General features: G+C 39.4%; 1 protein-coding gene across 1 annotated transcript; it reads left to right on the top strand.

Annotated features, from left to right (window-relative positions):
- Positions 1–526: 526 nt before the first annotated feature.
- On the top strand, positions 527–16,995 carry KTI12 (KTI12 chromatin associated homolog). The gene is given in 4 exon segments (XM_036233936.1): positions 527–760; positions 13,596–13,656; positions 15,226–15,274; positions 15,276–16,995. Coding segments are annotated over 4 exon segments (1,344 nt in total). The 5' UTR covers positions 527–663; the 3' UTR covers positions 16,413–16,995.
- The last annotated feature ends 282 nt before the right edge of the window (positions 16,996–17,277 follow it).

Here is a 17,277-nt window from a genome sequence, read left to right as displayed (position 1 = left end):
ATTGCCGTTGCAAAGAAAAATAAGGTCCAGCGCTTCTCCAGCATAAAGAGGCATTCTTGCAAAACACGGAGACCAGGCATCGCAGAAGAGGTTTTGCCCAGGTCTCTTCGAGACCCGAGCAGGAACTTAAGAATAAAATCCGTTTTTGTCTAGTCAGTTATATTTGCAGCAGAGTAAGTGGGATCCGAGGTCAACGGGCACCCTGCCTACAATTTGGAGCTGCTGACTTCACGGATCAATAATTTGCATTGTGGATATTAAGTGCAGCGGTTCTTGGGGGGCGGGGCTAGCCTGCTGGCGGACGCAACCAGCAACGGTTCTCAGGTCTCCTCCCCAACCCCCACTAGCTGTGCCCACCTTTCTCTCTCTCTCCGCTCTCCGACTGAACATCCAGAATCGGGGTGAGAGAAAGCAACTTGCGCTCAAAAACAACACCCGTACCCTTCTACGTGATCTGCACCTTTAAACTCATTCGGTCCCAAACCGGACCCCGGAGGCACCACCCACATCCGTCTAACATCACTTCCTTAAAGGCTAGGGGAAAAAAATCTGGGAACGTGAAGTGTCTGGTTGAGCCGCACTCGGGGTACAGCGCGGACCATCTCCTAGGACTCCGGCCGGCCCTGCGTCTGCCGAGCCCAGTGGCCCCGCGCACTTACCGCCATGGAGCCGCGGCCTCGTCTCGGGGCCACCTGTTTGCTGGGCTTCAGTTTCCTGCTCCTGGTCACCTCTTCTGATGGACATACTGGGCTTGGAAAGGGTCAGACCGCATTCTTATCTTAATCTTTACTCATCCTGGGTCCCAGCCCAGTATAACCCTATTGTTTTAACACGTTCCCCCTTCCGTTCTATCTCTTGGGTCACGCCAGATTTCTTTTTATCTTCTTCAACTGCTCCTGGACTCTGAAGATTTCTTGTGGTAGGAAGTAGCGGGTCTAGGGAATGTTATGATAGGGAAGTTGTACTTGAAGCTTCTCTAAATTCTAGGGTTCGGTAAGGAATGGCTCTTAAATTAGGAAAAACATGTTTAAGAGGCTAGCATAGTGCCTAGCATTTAGTAGGTCTTTAGGAACGGTCACCTTTCCTGCTAAGAGAAATAGGGCCTTTGGAGACCTGCATTTGCAGAATCCTTCCCCCCACAAAGCCCCAAATACACCTTGCCTCTTCCCTGAATGGCTAGGTTACCGCCTTCTCGCCCTGGGGGGAACAGTATCTGCATTTCAGGGAGGAGTGACTGGTGCGTAAGGAAAGGCTAGATGAGAGTAGGTTTGATGTTAGTGGGGGTCACCAACAATTTTCCTTCCTGTAGTTCAGTCAGTGTATCTGAAGAAACTGATTTTTTTTTTTTTCGAGGACTGAGTGGACAGTGGTTAGGAATAGAGGATAGGAGATGTGACCCCCCACCCCCTGCCATCCCATTACCTACATCTTCATTCGAACTCAAGGTTTATGCTTTTCTAAGTGGGCGAGTAGTAGTAGTAGCATGGATTCCTTTCCCCTTCCATTTGTGTGTGTATGTGTGTGCATGTGTGTGCGTGTGCACGCGCACACTGACCTTACTCTATGGAATGACTGCTGCAGTCCTGCAGTTTTAAATTCTGTTTTCTCTTATCCTCCCTATTTGTATATTTATTGGCGGGTGATGAGATTGGGTGGGCATTCAGTGTCCCTGAATACAGTCATTCCTTCACTCTGTAAACGATTTTTGATCACCTATCATATATAGAGGTGGAGAGGAGAGACGAGGTTCCTGTTCTCACGAGTTTCTATTTGAATCAGAGAGACAGAAAGTAGACACATGAACAATTAATAAGAATGTCAGCTAGGGATAAATGCTAGAAAGAAAATGAAAATGGGATGGAGCAGATAGGCAGGAAAGGATAAGGGAGCTGGCATTACTTGAGCTAGGAAGTTCAGGAAATGCTTCTCCGAGGTGATAATATGGGTTTCCATCTCAGAGATAAAACTGCATGGTGAATTTTACTGGGCCAGAATTTTTAAATATCGACAGATTAAAAACAAATTACTGTATATTTAACATATAATTGTAAATACCAAGTAAGACAAGAGTATAGTGTTAGGAGAGTGGGTTTAGATCTGAGTTTTAATTTATTCTGCCACTAACCAGCTAAGAGGCCTAGGGCAAATTGCTTAACTTGTCAAAGCTTAATGCCTCATCTACAAAAATGGGCATAGTAACTACCTCAGATGTCAACAAATAGTTTACTCTGTTCCAGTTACTGTGTAGGTGTAGGCAGTCCCTTGGAGTCATGTATTCAGTATCTTTATTCTTTGTTAGACATCAAGCTCTGTGTGGTTATTCTCATTACTGTTGCTGCATAATAAACCACCCCAAAATTTAGTGGCATAAAGACATCATTTTATAATGTGCATGATTCTGTGCATCAGGAATTCAAAGAAGGCACAGTGGGAAAGTTATGTTACTGCTTCCATGATGTTTGGGGCCTCAGCTGAACTGGTTATTTCTCCATGTGGTCTGTCTTCACGGGCTAGAATGGGCTTCCTCACAAAAAGACAGCTGGATTCCAAGAGCGAGTACACTAAAAGGGCATGGTAGAAATGCATAGCATTTTTATCATCTAGCTTTACAAGTCACATAGCACTACTTTCTTCAAACTCTGTGTGGCATATTCCAGGAGGAGGGACATTAACTCCTGCTCTCCTGCTCCCAATACAAGAATGTTGTGTTCACTTTGTAAGAAGAGCCTGTGGGATGGGAGGTATTATTGCAACCATCTTTGAGAAGTATAGTCTGCCCCAGGAAGCCAGGACCATTGTTGTCTTATTCATGCTTAGGACTATTTGTTGAAATAAGAATGGTACACATGATCATTGTGATCCCTGTCGTTTTTTAGCTTATAGTCTGAAGCAGACCATTACATGACACTGTGTTATGTACTGTGAGCAGGGAAACCAGGTCACTAGGAGCACATACGAGGGCAACTTGAGGCGGGTGACTGTGTTGTGATGATTAAATGAAAAAAAAAAAGTACTTAACATTGTGTTACGAATTTAGAAAGTATTAGTTAATGTTTATTATTATGTCCTCCCAAAGAATAACTACTCCTGAAAGGAATTAATATTTCAAAATTTCATTTTTTATATCTTGTGGGTATGGATTCTTGGGAAATAGATTATTGACCACCCATTGCACCTCCCAAAAAAGTTCTACCTAGAGCAGTGGTCCCTGAAAATCTTGATGAGTAAGATTTCTTTCCAGATGTGTAAGTAGCTCTGGCTCTTTCCAGAAAATGGCTTTGTGGTTCGCAGAGAGGAGAGACCGAATGACTCTACCATTTTCATTAAGAACTACAGTTGTGTGGTGTGAGCACTGGATAGAAATCAGGAGGCCTGGATTTTAGTCCTGGTCAGACCATGTAGCCAGCCATGATCTTCCCTAGAGAATATTTATCAAGTGAGAGATTAAACTAGAAATTATTCCTAAGAGTTCTTCCAGCTCTAACATTCTAGAGTTCTAAAATAATTTGTTGTTCTCCATGTGCTAAAAGTTTGGAATATATTACCTATGGGAAGAAGATAATGACTAACTTTTACTGTACATTTTGTATATTCCAGGCATAGTTCTGTGCATTTTTCACATATTGGCTGAGATAGATAATAAAGTTGTCATCCCATTTCACAGATAATGTAAAATAGGGCATAGGAGTCACACAGCTAGTAAGTGGGCTAGCTGGGCCACAAATCCCAGAGCCAGTGCTCTTAACCAATAAGTATACCACTCCTGCCTCTGAGTGCAGAAACTCCTTTGAAGACTTTAAAGGAGAAAAGAGAAAGCTGTCAGTGGAGGCGATTCATGTGTTCTCCTGCCTGAAACAGAAATGGATGATTGTCAAGTCTCCGGAATAAAAATTTGGCGTTGACACATGGAATGTTCACCTTCCACACCATGTCTGTCCTGTTCACATTCACAACAACCCTATGGAATAGATATTTTTGTTAGCTATATTTTGCATTTGTGAAAACATTAAGTGGCTAAACTAGGATTCCAACCCAGGTCTGTTTGACTGCAGACAGACTTTTTTTAACTACTATGTTATTCTACCTCTCAGGTACAGTGTTCCCTGTTTTAGAGGCTTGGCTGCTAGCTCTGACACTTGACCTTTTATTTTGTAAGCTGGGAGGAGAGTGGATAATACTTTTCTGATGTCTTTAGTTTCCACTCATGAAAACAATTTTAGGATGAAGGGCTTGGGAATTATGATGTAAATGCTGTGTTTAGAAATGGTCACTTTCCTTTTTTTATCCTTTTTTAAATTAACGTTTTAGGAAGGAGCTGCTAACTTGGGAGCCTTCAGCTCACTTTGCAGGTAACTGGCATAAATTTAGTGGCCATGTGGGTGGCACTTTAGGAAATTGGACTCTCTTCAGATGTTCCACATTGGCATGGGTGTGAGTAGGTGGTGTCAGAGAGTAGGTGATTTTAGTAACAAGATAAACACTGTACTCTTTCATTATTTTTGAAGGACCCAGGTTTTCCAAATCCAAAGTCAGTGTTTTCATTCTGTTTTGGTGAACCCATTTATTCATTTAATCTTTGCTAGAGAGGCAGGAAAATATCACAAGTGGTTAAACTACAGACTTTGGAACTCTACCACCTAGGTTTGAATTCCAGCCCTGCCACTTACTGGCAGTGTAACTTTGGGCAAGCTATTTAACTTCAGCTTCCATATTTGTAAAATGGAGTTAGAATTTCTACTTCATAAATTTATTGTGAGGATTCAGTAAGTTAATACACGTAAAAGCATTACTCCACAATAAATGCCATGTGAGTGTTAGTCATTATTAATATTGTTATTGTTATTATTATGCTGTAATTATCACCTAACGTAAACACTCAAAAAGGAATGGTGGTGACTTTTACTATTATGAAAAATTCCAGTGTACTTTTTAATATGAATTTTCAAAGAAATTTTTTACACATGTGGTGAACTGTTTCAGATTACAACTCTAAACTTACTCTTAGGGCAGCTAGGTAAGTGTTGGGTACAAGAAAAGCATGTTAATTAGAAATCAGGAGACCTAAATTCTGGTTGTGGCTTCCTTTGTAGTCTTGGGTAGGCTCTGCCCTTTTCTAGGCCTTTGTAATATGAGAGGATTGAACTAATTGATCTCTAGGTTTGTGCTGTCCAATATGTAGCACTAGCCACATGTCACTCTTAAATTTTAAATTAATTAAAATTAAATACAATTAAAAATTTAGCTCCTCAGTTATAGTACATTTCAAGTACTCAATAGCCACCTATTGCTTGTGGTCACCATATTGAACAGTGCAGATATGGAACATGCCCATCACTGCAGAGAATTCTGTTGAACAGCATTGCCTGCGGAGGGGCTCTCCTAGTGATAACCTCCTGTGACTCTTAAGTTTTGTCAGCTAGCTTCTGAGTAGCCCAGTTGATGGAGAAATTCCATTTTATCTAATATTAATCTAGCTTCCCTGACTTTCTTTTGGCTGATATTTGCCTGGTATATATTTTTCAATCATTTTATTTTTGACTTATAAATCCTTCTGTTTTAGGTGCTCTTGTAAATATGTAGTTTGTTGTTGTTGTTGTTGTTTTTAACCGAAATCTGACCATTTCTGTCTTAACTCTAACTGGCAAGTTTAGTCCACTTATGTTTGTGGTGATTATCGACAGAGCTGGTCTTATTTATTTCATCTGGTTTCCATTGCTACTGTTTTTCCTATGCTTTTTTCTCTTTTTGTGCTCTTCCTTTGGGGGTTGAGTATTTACTTGTTCTTATTTTGTTTTATCTCCTTTATTGGTTTGGAAGTTGGCGCTTAGTTCTTTTAGTGGTTACTCTCAAAATTTTACTTGAATACTTAACAAAATCTAATATTAATATCTTAACCTCTCAATGGTAAGAGGGCCCTAAAACATTTTAACTTCAGTCACTTATTCTTTACTTACAGCAGTTGTTGTCCAGTATTTTAGTTGTCTTTTTTTTTTAACTCTTCGAATTGAGCATAAATATTTTTATACAGATAATATTTAGGTTTATCTACATGTTGACTAGTTAATTGCACACTATTCCTTGTATCTAGGCTTCCTTCTGGGATCCCTTCCTGAAATGTACCCTTTATCCTTTTAGTTTCTCTGGTTCTTCTCTCTTAGCGGACCATTTTATATTTCCTCTTACCTCTTCAAACCTCCAGTACTTATAACACAATCCTTGCTCTCAGCTGGTGACCATGCTTCTTATTTAACATAAGACAAAGAATCAGAAGAGGCCTTTCAAAAATTGTCACCATACACTTACCCACCTTATAGCACCAGTATCCATATATTCTTCCTTTTCTGTCTTGGATAAACTACCTATGCTCCTAGAAAAGGCTAATCCCTTCACTTGAGTGCTAAATTCCATTTTCTTTTATCTACCCAAGATATTTTTACTCCTTTCTCATCCAGTATCATCAGTTTTTCTACCATTATTATATCATTTCTATCAGCTTTCAACATCCTATAATTTCCTCCATATTAAATTAAAACTCTTCCTCAATTCTCAGCTCTCCCTAACAATGTCCCCTAGCAAAATTCTTTGAAAGAGTTATATGTACTAGTTCTCTAATTCTTCTCATGGGCTATCTTGATCTTGTTCTAATCATGCTTTCATCCTCACTCTTCTGTTGAAACTGGTCTTGTCATGGTCAGCACTGTTCTCTAGTTTCTAATTCCAGTGGTCATTTCTGATTCCACAGAAATATTGGAGTCAGTTGGTCATCCTTCCTTTTTGAAGCATCTTGGAAACACTTGGATTCTAGGACTCCATGCACTGCTAGTTTTCTGCTGATCTCACTGGCAGTTCCTTCTCAGGGCCTTGGCTGGTTCTTTATCAACCCTTACCACGGAATGTTACAGGGCTCTTGGTATCCCTCTCCACTGGTACTCACTCTCTTGGTGATCTTATTAAGTCTTAGCCTTTAAGTAATATCCATATGCTGATAACGGTCCTTTGAATTCTAGGTTTAGATATTTATTTGCTTATTTAACATCTCTATTGGATGTCCAGTAAGTGGCTCAAAATGAACATATCCAAATCCATACTCTTAATATTCCTTTCCAAAACTCACTCAACCTGTTCTCTGTTAATGGCAACACCATACTTCTAGTTGCCCAGGCCAGAAACCTTAGAGTCGTCCTTAACTTCTCTCACCTTATATCTGTAGCAAAATCCTTTTGATTTTGCCTTCAAAATATATCCAGAATTCGAAAGCTTGTCCAAACCACCTTTGTTGTTTGCCTGGATTATTGCAATAACCACTTTACTAGTCTCTTTTGCTTTTGCTTTTCTCTCCTGTATTAGTTTGCTAGGGCTGTAAAGTACCACAAACTGCATGGTTTAAACAAGAGAAATTTATAGTCACACAGTTCCGAAGGCTAGATGTCCGAAATCAAGGTATTGAGAGAATTGCTTTCTTTTGAAGGCTGAGGAAGGACCTGTGCCAGACCTCTCTCTTTGTTGATGGCTGTGTTATTTCTGTGCACATGTCTATGCCCACATTTCCCCTTTTTATATAGAGACCAGTCATGTTGAGTTTGGGCCCATCCTGATTACCTCATTTTCACTCAATTGCCTTTGTAAAGACCCTATTACCAAGTAAGATATGGAGAGTCAGGACTCCAACACTTCTCTCTTGGGAGGAGACAGTTCAACCCATAACAACCCCTGTAGTCTGTTTTCTGTACAGAAGCCAGAGCAATCCTGTTAAAACAAATCACAGCATATTATAATAAAAGCCAGAGTCATTACAGTGGCCTACCAGGCCCTGAATTGTTTGCTCCTTCCCTTGCTTCCTTCTACTTTGAAGGACAGCATTGTGTAGTGCTTAAAAACAAGAAGTCTGGACCCTGGCTGCTTAGGATTAGATCCCACCTTTGAAAGTCACTAGCTGTGTGAACTTGGAAAAGTTACTTAAACTTTGTGCCTTAGTATTATGATCTGTGAAATGGGATGAATAACAGTACCTGCTTCTGAGGATGTTATGAGGATCAATATTTTCCAAGTACATAGAGTAGTGTCTGGCATATTAATAGCAAGTACTTGTAGGAATTCTCCAGTCCTAAACTCTTTAATGTATTCATTTATTTAATCCTCATAGCAACCCTATGAGATAGCCACTATTATTATCCTCATTTATAGCTGAGGAAACTTGAGGTTAAATAACTTGGCCAAAGTCACAGAGCTAGTAAGCTTCAGAACTAGGATTCATACTCAGGCAGTCTAGGTCTAGAGTACATGCTCATAACCACTACACAATATCCCTCGATATTTATTTATTTATTTATTTACTTATTTATTGAACTAATGAGTGATGATATATACCTGATAACAAGAAAATATCTCAATCTAAAAATGTGTATTTTGCCCTTATTCTTTTATTTTTTATTTTAATTTTATTTTTTTTTTTTAGTTTTGGGATAACATTGGTTAGTACAATTATAATTTTTGAGTGTGCATTATACTTTGACATCTATACATTCTATCATGTGATTACCACCCAGAGTCCAGTTCCTTCAGCTACCATCTATTTGATCCCCTTTACCCACTTCACCCTCCCTCAACCTCCCTATATTTGACCTCCTTTACCCTGTCTACCTCTTCCCTCTTCCCCCATCCTCTACCCTCTGGTAACCACAAGTCCATTGTCCATTACCCCGAGTCTCTGTTTGTCCTGTTCATTTGTTGCTTTTACATTTATATCCCACATATAAGTGAAAATCATGTGATTTTCTACTTTTTCTGTCTGGCTTATTTTGCTTAGCATGATTATCTTGAGGTCCATCCAGGTTGTCATAAATGGCAGTATTTATCTCTTCTTATAGCTGAATAATATTCCATTATATACGTGTACCACAGCTTCTTTAGCCAATCGTCTATCGACGCTTCAGTTGCTTCCCTGTCCTAGCCACCGTGAACAGTGCTACTATAAACATTGGTGTGCAAATATCTTTTTGGATATGGGTTTTCAAGTCTTTGGGGTAAATATCCAGTAGAGGGATTGCTGGATCATATGGTAGATCAATTCTTAGTTGTTTGAGGAACCTCCATACTGTTTTCCATAGTGGCTGTACCAATTTGCAATCCCACCAGCAGTGTATGAGGGTTCCTTTTTCTCCACATCCTCTCCAACATTTGTTATTACTTGTTCTCTTGCTTATGGCTATTCAAACAGGTGTGAGAAGGTATCTCATTGTGATTTTGATTTGCATTTCTCTAATAGTTGGCGATGTTGAGCATCTTTTCATATATTTGTTGGCCATTTGTCTAATAGTTGGCGATGTTGAGCATCTTTTCATATATTTGTTGGCCATTTGTATGTCCGCTAAAGAGAAGTATCTGTTCAGGTCCTTTGCCCATTTTTTGATTGGATCATTGGTTTTTTGTTGTTATTGAGTCATATGAGTTCTTTTCATATTTTGGATATTAGGCCCTATCAGAGGCGTTGCTTGCGAATATATTTTCCCATTCAGATGGTTGTCTCTTGTTGACGATTTCTTTTGCTGAGCAGAAACTATTTTGTCCTTATTCTTAAAAGATAGTTTTGCTAGGCACATAATTCTCAGTTTAGAGATTTTTTTTTCAGCATTTGGAAGATGATATTCCTCTGTCTTCCTATTTCTAGTTCGTTCCTGTAAAAATATTGACCTTTTGTAGGAAATATATCATTTCTCTTTGAAATACTTTTAAGATCTTAATATTTTTGTTGTTCTACAATTTCACTACAATTTAAGTGTGTGTGTATTTTGTTTTTGTAATTGCCCCAGGTATTACATATCGTACTGCTTATATCCGCAGATTTATGGTTTATCTCAGTTCTTGAAAATTCATAGCCATTATCTTTTTACTTTTTAAAAAATTCAAATTTATTTTGAAGTAGGTCATATATTAAATAAATCCATTAAAAGATATGTTTTTCCTCCCACTGTTGTTCCCCAGTCATCCATTATCCCACCCCAGTGATATAATCTCTTCAAATATATTGCTTTCCTTCATCTTTTCATTCTGAGACATCAATTTTTATATATACTGGTCTTTCTTAATCTATCCTATATCTCTTGGCCTCTCCTTCACATTTTCTATCGCATTATCTCTGTGCTGCATTCTGGATAACTTCTGATCTATCTTTACACCTGTCTCTAATTTCCTGTTTTAACCTATCCACTGAATTATTTTTTAATAAATAGGTTTTTTTTTTCCAAGCAGTTTAAGGTCTATAGAAAAATTGATTGAAGAATATGAAATTCCCATGTAAGCCCTCACCTCTCCACCTCCCCCCCCAACTCCAGTTTCCTCTATTAATGTCTTACATCATTGTGGTACATTTGTTACAATTGATGAGCTAGTGATGATACATTATTTTTAACTAAAGTCCATGGTTTACATTAGGGTTCACTCTTTGTGCTGTTCGTTCATTCTGTGGGTTTTGACAAATGTATAATAACATGTATTGGTTTGCTAGGGCTGCCTTTACAAACACCACAGACTTGGTTAAACAACAAAATTTATTTTCTCACAATTCTGGAGGCTAGATGTTCAAGCAAAATCAAGTGTTTGGCAGAGTTGGTTTTTTCTTATAGGTGGGCATCTTCTTTCTATATCTTTACATGGCCTTCCCTCTATATGTATGTGTTCTAATCTGTTTTTCTAAGACATATTGGATTAGGTCCCACCCTAATGACCTGTCTCCAAATACAGTCACATTCTGAGGTGCAGTGGGTTGGGACTTCAAAGTACTGAATTTGATGGGGGAGACACAATTTAGCCTATAACAAGCAATATATATTGGCCGGTACAGAATCACATAGAATAGTTCCTTGCCCCACCTATTCATGTCTCCCTCCCCGTGAACCTCTTGCAACCATTGATCCTTTTACTATTTCCATAGTTTTGCCCTTTCCAGAATGTGTCATAGTTGAAATTATACATTATGTAGCCTTTTCATATTGGCATCTTTCACTTAGCAATATACGTTTAAGTTCCCTCCCCTTTTGTGGCTGAATATTTCATTTCTTTTTATCCATGAATATCCATTGATTTTATATGTCAACAACTATGTTTTTAATTTCTAAAATTTCTGTTTTGTGCCTTTATAGATTTGCCTGTTTATTTTATGTGTTCTTGCTTACCCTTTTTTGTGATCCCATGTGTTATTTCTTTAAACATTCATGCGTAGTTATTTTTGTATCTTGTGGCTGATAATTCTAATCTTTGAAGTTCGCAGGGGTCTAAATCTATTTATTTGCTTTTGCTGAGTATTACTTGTGGTAACCTGTTCTTTTACATGTTTAGGTATCTATGATTGTGAGCTCGTAATGGTTGTTGATCATCGGCTATCCTGGAAGCCTAAAGTGGCGAATGCTTTTCTCTACAAAGATTTGGCATTTGATTTTTTTAAATTTCTAACCAGGGGTTACTATTGATCTGGAATTGCGCAAATCTCTTTCAACAGTGGAATCACTTAGTCTCTTTTGACAGTGGACATTTGCTTTTTAGGTCAGCCTTACCTTTTACTTGTTGGTCACTGTTAATCATCTGGTTTTATTTTATTTTATTTTATTTTATTTTATTTTATTTTATTTTATTTAGTTATTTTTAATTGAAGAAATTATTTAGATTTTTTTCCTGTCTACTTCATCTGGTTTTAGCTTACTTTGTGTTTGTGTTATTACTGTGAGCCCAGGGAGTACATTTTGAAAGACTGTTTTATTTAGGATTTTATTGTTTTGTAGTTGGATATCCCTCTAGGCTGTCTAATGGGGCATCCTGCCAAAGGAGAAGTCAGTTGCCTGAGTTTAAGTATTGACAGGTAGAATGATGATGATCATATTAGGCAATTTCCAATTCTCCTGAGCATCCCCCCAATTTTATCCTCACTTAATCATACACTCTTTAGAATTAGACTTTGGGCTCTAGGTAAGTGATACATTTTCTTTTGGCCAGCAGTCCATGCTGTTGGGAATTAAAAGGGATGATGGATACTTTGGATTCTGCCTCCATGAGCTAATCCGAATGAGCAGTTTATTTCTCTGTGGTAGCACTGATTTGAATTTATTTCTGGGAAAGAAAGGCCTGGAAGATAGTATAATAACTGAAAAGTCATAAAATTAAAGTTTAAATCCCAGCTTGGCAATTTACCAGCTATGTGACCTGGTATAAGTTATATAACTTCTATGAGCATCAGAAGTCTCAACTGTAAAGAATAACAAAAGCTGCTATTTACTGATCATTTATAATATTCTAAACACTGTAACAAGTTATAAATATATAAATATTTAATATGCAGGAACAACCTTATGAGACATAGCTATTATTATACATATTTTAATGATAAGAAAATGGAAGTATAGAAAGTTAAGTAAAAGAAGATTATTATAAACTATTGCCAAATTTAAATGATAACACATGTGCCAGGCACATATAAAGTGATCAATAAATAATAGCTAGAATTATTATGATCACTAATATTTCCCAGATATAAAATTAAGTCATTCATATGATATGGCCTAAATTAGTTAGTTTCATTTACTCTCAATAAACATTTTATAGAGCACTTACTATGGCCATGTGCTAAATGCTAGGAAAACAGGAGGGAATAAGACAGGTATGGTCCCAGCCCTTAAGGAATTCCCTTTAGAGTGTGGGAGACAGAAGCATCATCATTTACAATTCAGCCTGAGAAGTGCTGTTGTGAGGCAAGAATAGGGTGCTTTGGGATTCAGGGAGTTTTTACCAGAAGAAACGCCCTGTAGGTTTTTTCTTGAAGAATAAATTGGAGGTGAGGGTAGAAGGAAAGGCAGAAGAAGCGGTGACTATGAAAGCTGTAGGGGAGAAAGTGCATGCTGCATTTAAGGAAAGGAAAGTAACTTTGTGTGTAGGATTTTAGGAAAAGTGCAGAAAGTGAGCCTGGAGAGGTGGGCAGGTGCCATATTCTGAAAGACTTTGTAAGTCACACTCCAAGAGTTTGACCTTTCTCTTTAGGACATTGGTAAGCCTCTGAAAGTTTACCAGCAGAGATGTGATTTTAAAATGTCACTGGCTGAAATGTGGGAGAGATAGTTATTATTATCTTGATTTATGGATGAAGAAATTGGGACTTGGAGAGCTTACTTCATTCATAAACTTTCCACATTTTGTGGGAATTTAATAGGAAGTGGAGTCACACACCCATGTTTTCCTGACTCTAAAGCTGTATTGCTGTATTGTCTCCAACTAGTAATGACTTGTTGTACCCTGCTTAATGTTTACTCATTTATTCTTATAGAATTATTTGCATTCTCTGTTAATTTATAAATCATTTTACACCTATTATTTAATTGAATCTCATTAAAAACTATGAATAGGCAATATTATCTCCATTTAGGTCCAAAAAGTGAGGCTTGAGGGATGGGACTGTCCATGGTCCCACACACCCAGAAAGTGACAGAACTGGAACTTGAACACCATGCTCTTGGCAGAGGAAAACCTTTCATATGGTTGAACATGCCACACTTCATTCTTGGGTCTTCGCCCTTTGTTCCTGTATGAATGTTTATAAGACTCTTTCCTTCCAGGTTTTGGAGATCACATTCATTGGAGGACACTAGAAGATGGGAAGAGAGAAGCAGCCGCCAGGTACAAGATATGGTTTTAGGTTATTTATGGTGGTAAAACACTTTCCAGACATCAGCTTAGTATTAATTTCAGGTGAAGATTACACCAAAGCAGAGCAAGAATGGGGTAGTTGCCTGCTAACAACAATAGTAATACTATCTAACATATATTAAGTGCTTACTATGCACAAGACAGTGAATTAACTTATTTAATTTTCACAATAACGCCTTTGATGTGGGTATCATCATTATCTTCATTTTAGACATGAGAAAACTAAGGCACAGAGCAGGTAAGTAACTTGCCCAAGATCACACAGCCAGTAAGTTGTGAAGCCAAGATTCAGATGTAGGCATTCTGGCTTCAGAACCTGTACTCAACTAGTAAACCATACACCCTAATAGTCTCAAGTTTATATTTTCAGATTTAAAATAGATTTAGTCTATGCACAGACAACTGATTCAAAGGAGGAGAAAAAGGCAGACCAGGGTAGAGAAGGCTAAACATTGAGTTCAGTGCTTTATATGCATTAATGTATTTAATCCTCACAGCCTATGAGTTTGGTTCAGCCTGTGAAATAAGAACTGTTATTATTTTACAGGAGAAGAAATTAACATACAGAATGGTTGAATAACTTGACAATAGTTTACACAGCTTGGAAGTGGCAGAGCCAAGACTTGAATGTTCTCTACCATACTGTACTGGAGAGATGCAAAGACTCAATATATATGCACCTACTTTATACGTACACACACTTGCACAGAAACTAACACTTCTACACCTACCATGCTATATTGCTTGCTTCTGCTAGAACAGACCCCGCGGCTTCATGACTGAGTCTCACACTTGCAGGAGTAGGGTTGCCAGGTCTAGCAAATAAAAATAATGGATGCCCAGTTAAATTTGAATTTCGGGTAAACAATATGCAACTTTAAATATGCCCCATGCAATATTTGAGACATACTTATATTTTTTACAAAAGCAACATTTTTTGTTGTTTATCTGACATTCAAATTTAACTAGGCATCCTGTGTATTTTCTGGTAACCTTACCCAGGAGAAAAATTTCTATTAGTTTTTCAAGCTCTAAATCAAATGACTATTCCTAGATAAAATCTCCTGGGAGATTTTTCTGAGCAGTTTGTTTTTCTATTCTGTACTCAACCTACATCTCTCCATTGTAGTGTGTTATTCTGTTTGTAAGGGCCTATCTCTTCCCATTCAGACCCCGATCGCCTTTGGGAGAACTTTTTTATTGTCATCTCTGAATCCCCAAACATGAAGATTTTGAATGATTGAGATAGTTATTGAATCAACAGATACTGAGAGTCACTGGGTGCAAGGAATGAAGGGAAACTAGCATTTGCGAATTGTCTTTTATATGCTAAATATAGTGGTGATTGTTTTTGCAATACTTAATGCTTATTAAGGCCCCATTATAAATAAATGGGCAAAAGGCTTTGGCTGCAGAAAGATCACATTCTCCTGAGGCTTGTAACATTTGACATAAATAACTGATGTCATTCTGGTCTCCATCTCCTTTTTGCAAGAGCAGGACCTGGGTCTAGTTGGCATAGAATTCCTGTTTCCATAACAACAAGAGGTCCTTTAAGAATCTAGGGAAGCCGGAAGTGCAGTTTGCATTTCCGCTTTGCGTCAGACGCTGGCAACCCGGAAGTTGATGCTCGGGACCGCATATGGCAGCACCCTGGAAAGATGCCTCTCGTGGTGTTTTGTGGGTTGCCGTACAGCGGCAAGAGTCGACGTGCGGAAGAGCTTCGCGGGGTGTTGGCGGCTGAGGGTCGTACCGTGTATGTGGTAAATGACGCGGCCGTGCTGGGCGCGGAGGACTCGACAGTGTACGGCGATTCCGCCCGGGAGAAGGCGTTGCGTGGGGCCCTGCGAGCCGCGGTGGAGAGGCGCCTGAGTCGTCACGATGTAGTTATCCTCGACTCACTTAACTACATCAAGGGCTTCCGCTACGAGCTCTACTGCCTGGCGCGGGCGGCACGCACTCCTCTCTGCCTGGTCTACTGCGTACGGCCAGGCAGTCTGAGCCGGGGACCTCAGGTTGCGGACGGGGAGGATAACCGGAGCCGGAACGTCAGTGTGAGTTGGCAGCCGCTCATTGAGGAAGGAGGGAAACCGCTCGCAGCCGGCACCCGTGTCCTCAGGGGAGCGCAAACAGTGGACTCTGTATTAAATGGGAGCGCCGAGGCAGACGTACCTAAGGGACTGGAGCAGGAGGAAACCACGGTTCCAGATCTTCCAGCTCTCGTGACTCCGGAATTCGAGAAATCTGCAATACATGTGGCCAGTGCATTTTACCCGACCGAACTTCTGGAGGCCCTAACGCTCCGGTTCGAGGCTCCCGACTCTCGGAACCGGTGGGACCGGCCGCTGTTCACCTTGGTGGGCTTAAAGGAGCCATTGCCTCTGGCAGAGATCCGGGCAGCCCTGTTTGAGAACCGGGCTCCTCCACCCCATCACTCTACACAGTCCCAGCCCCTTGCCTCTGGTAGCTTTCTGCACCAGTTGGATCAGGTCACTAGCCAGGTATTGGCGGGACTAATGGAAGCGCAGAAGAATGCAGTCCCTGGAGACTTGCTTAAGCTTCCTGGCACTACGGAACACCTTCGGTTTACCCGGACCTTGACCATGGCCGAACTGAGTCGCCTCCGACGCCAGTTTATCTCCTACACCAAAATGCATCCCAACAATGAAAACCTGCCTCAGCTGGCCAACATGTTTCTGCAGTATCTGAGCCAGAGTCTGCACTAACTAGAGAGTAGGGAGGAAAGCCATGGTTCTTCATCTAACCTCCACTGGACTGTATTTCTCTGGGCCTAATAATCTTGAATGTCTGCAGAATATAATGATGTGTGGTACTAGAGCTATTGTGACTGATCTACATACACTTTCCTGAATGCTCCTTTGCCAGACCTCGAGTTTACAGCATAAATTGAGACTAGAGAGAATGAACTAGCTGTAGGTTCTTGGCAGATTTTTCCAGAGGACAGAGCTCAGGTGGACAGCGCTTACTTAGATTGGGTTCTACTTGGAATATCACACACCATTGATTTCCAACATCTGAATTATTGGAGAGCAGACTGGATGGATGAATTGTTTTAAAATAGTTGTGAACAGAAACCGAAGATGGCACACTTCTGCATTTGCACTGGCCCTTTCATACCTCAAATAGTTCATTTTGAATATTGTAGCTAAATTTTTTGCTAGTCTCTATCCCAGGGTTTGGGATCACAGATAAATCCACTAGTTTCTGTCCTTAGGAAGCTTTGGTTCTAGTGGAAGTGGAAAACATAACCACTAGATTATATAATCTAATAAAATCTTTTAGAAGAGAGTTGGCTGAAATCTCTTTTACTTAATCTAACTGTTCTTTATGTAATTAATGTAATATTTTAGATACCATATGTATTATTATTTTGCCTTTGACTGAAATAGTACTTCAGTAGTGCTTAGTGGGAGACTAGATGTTTTGGTCTAACCTAGAGTGATTATAACTTTTACAATGTGCTTCTTTTTGTATTTCAAGGCAAATGTCATGTTAAGCTTGTCTTTCTTTCATTGATTTCATTAAACAAATAGTAGGTACCCACCTTACCAGTGCTTGTGATTTTCAAAG

This window comes from Rousettus aegyptiacus, unplaced genomic scaffold (assembly GCF_014176215.1).
Source record: "Rousettus aegyptiacus isolate mRouAeg1 unplaced genomic scaffold, mRouAeg1.p scaffold_m13_p_1, whole genome shotgun sequence".
NCBI classification, from domain to species: domain Eukaryota; kingdom Metazoa; phylum Chordata; class Mammalia; order Chiroptera; family Pteropodidae; genus Rousettus; species Rousettus aegyptiacus.
Note: the sequence above shows the minus strand (reverse complement) of the source record. Positions and strands in the feature narration are given on the sequence as shown.